We start from the raw sequence: 2,031 nt of genomic DNA on the forward strand, positions 1-2,031 counted from the left end.
CTCTCCCTCAGCGCCTAAATTTTCTTATCATGGGGGGCCATTGCATCATGAATGTTCCGGTGGGCCCTATATCTTGCCCCAAGAAAGGGTCGATGATCTTCACGCGTAGTGCGCAACATGCTCCATATATCCCTATTCAGCACTGGCAACTGATAATTGGGATATCTGGTTTATCACCGCTTTAATGAACGATTGTCATTATTTTTGATCTCAATGCGTAAGCTTCACATCCAACACAATGAACCATCGTACCGGATATCTTTCCGTGGCGCCATAATTATGTAGCATTGAAGTTTTCACTACGTAGAGTACCGTCCCTCATTACAGGGCCGGGGCCAAGGTGACAAGGCTGAATTGGAGACTCCCACTCTCCTTCTCCCTATCAATGAAACTCTGGACCACCTTCACCGCCCGATCATTCAAGACATCATCATCTCCGAGATCCCCGCGATCTAGAGGTCCCTTCCTTGAACCGTCGAGCTCGTAAAGGTGATTATCCTTCGCTTTGACAAAGCACACGTAGTGCAGATCCACGTCGTCCTCAGCATCTGGAACTGTAGAAGTTCCTCGGGTCGCCACAGACTTGTGTGCTGATGCCAGTTCTTGGGAGTCCTCCAGAGCTTGGGCACGCTCGAGAGGTGGAAGAGGCAGGGCTTTTGAAAGTAGCTCTTTGAGTGAAGAATCGCCGCCTACAATTCGTTTTTTCGAACAATCGCAAACGTGTTAGAAACGGATTGACATTTATGACACTCTATATCTCTCGCCCATTTTTGCCCTACTCTTTCACCCGTGCTCTTCTCACTTGATTTGTTTCGGTGTTTTCTTTTTCTTCATTTTTTTTGTACGGGGGGATGGTGAGATGGCGGTGTACCGCAAATACGTACCAATCATGTTTCTGGCCTCCCCATTGCAAACCGCATGCAAGACACCAATCAACCCACAGGCATTCTTGATTGTCTGCTTGAACCACACCGGATCTTCTCCATCACCCTGCTTTGAATATTCTTCTTTACCTGCATCTTCCGCGATGCGGTGCTGCCGATAGTTCTCAGTAACCGGGAAAACGAGTAGAAGCGCAAGAGCGGGCCTCGGGATGAATCCTAAAAGTTCGGGATCAGAAAGGGAGAAGACATCATGAAAAGCCAAGCTCTCAGACAGCCCTAGTTCGTGCACCAAGGCGGTCATCAGCTCGGGATTGCATCTGCACAGATCGATACGCCAGCCTCGGTTAGCACAAACAGAACTGGAGAGACGAATGGGATGATGCGGGTAACAATAGCGTATAAAGTTAAGGGTATATTTTCACCCTGTCGTTGAAAAGTTTTAGACGGATGGAGGGATGGATGGTTAGAACATACTCGAGAGGGATAAAGGCTTTGCGAGCTTTAGGGGGATCCACGGGTGCAGACGGGGCATTTGGGGTTTCGGCTGCTCCCCCTTCCGGTGAATGGACTGGGTCTGACATGGCTGTATGTAGGAGATCAGGAGTTGCGTCTTTTGGTGTTTTGAGTTCAGTGTCGTCGCGTGTCTTGACGTATGGTGAGCGAGGTGCTCCGGGTAGAGTATCTAGAGTGGTAAATACGTGTGACTAGGGGAGACGTGTTTTCCGCAGCTGGTGGGGCCGGTTGGGGTTGAAAGAAGGGGGCTAGGAAATGGGGAAAACTGTGTTGAATGCTAGGTTCAAATTGAGAGTGAGTTCTCGGGTACACCCCACTGGATGAGGTGGGTATTAGGTTTGTGGCTTGAAAGTCACGATTCAGCGAGTGGGCTCGCTGGGACTGGTTATGGTTGGTTTGGGATGTTTAGATATGTAGTATCATGAACCAGATTTCGGTGGGTTGATCGGGAATGAGGGGTTGCACTGTGCCCGAGCATTGCGTATGAGGCTGAAAGGAAAGGGTGAAAAGCCCTAATCCCTAATCAGCTTTTTTTTTATATTAAATTTTTACTTATCATTATCGCCCCTCAACGGTCACTCGGTTGCCTCACTCGCCTGTCGCTTTTGGTTGCCAGGTTACCCCGACGACGCAC

At 49.2% G+C, this 2,031-nt stretch overlaps 1 protein-coding gene; it reads right to left on the minus strand.

Annotated features, from left to right (window-relative positions):
• Positions 1-260: 260 nt before the first annotated feature.
• Positions 261-1,793, minus strand: GSTUM_00009990001 (uncharacterized protein). XM_002841004.2 has 3 exons: positions 1,359-1,793; positions 885-1,201; positions 261-689 (listed from the first exon to the last, which is right to left on the minus strand). Exons 1-3 carry the CDS (start codon positions 1,463-1,465, stop codon positions 322-324), a joined length of 792 nt encoding a protein of 263 aa, XP_002841050.1. The 5' UTR covers positions 1,466-1,793; the 3' UTR covers positions 261-321.
• Between the last annotated feature and the right edge of the window lie 238 nt (positions 1,794-2,031).

Source organism: Tuber melanosporum (assembly GCF_000151645.1).
Source record: "Tuber melanosporum whole genome shotgun sequence assembly, scaffold_65, strain Mel28".
In the NCBI taxonomy this organism is placed as follows: Eukaryota; Fungi; Ascomycota; class Pezizomycetes; order Pezizales; family Tuberaceae; genus Tuber; species Tuber melanosporum.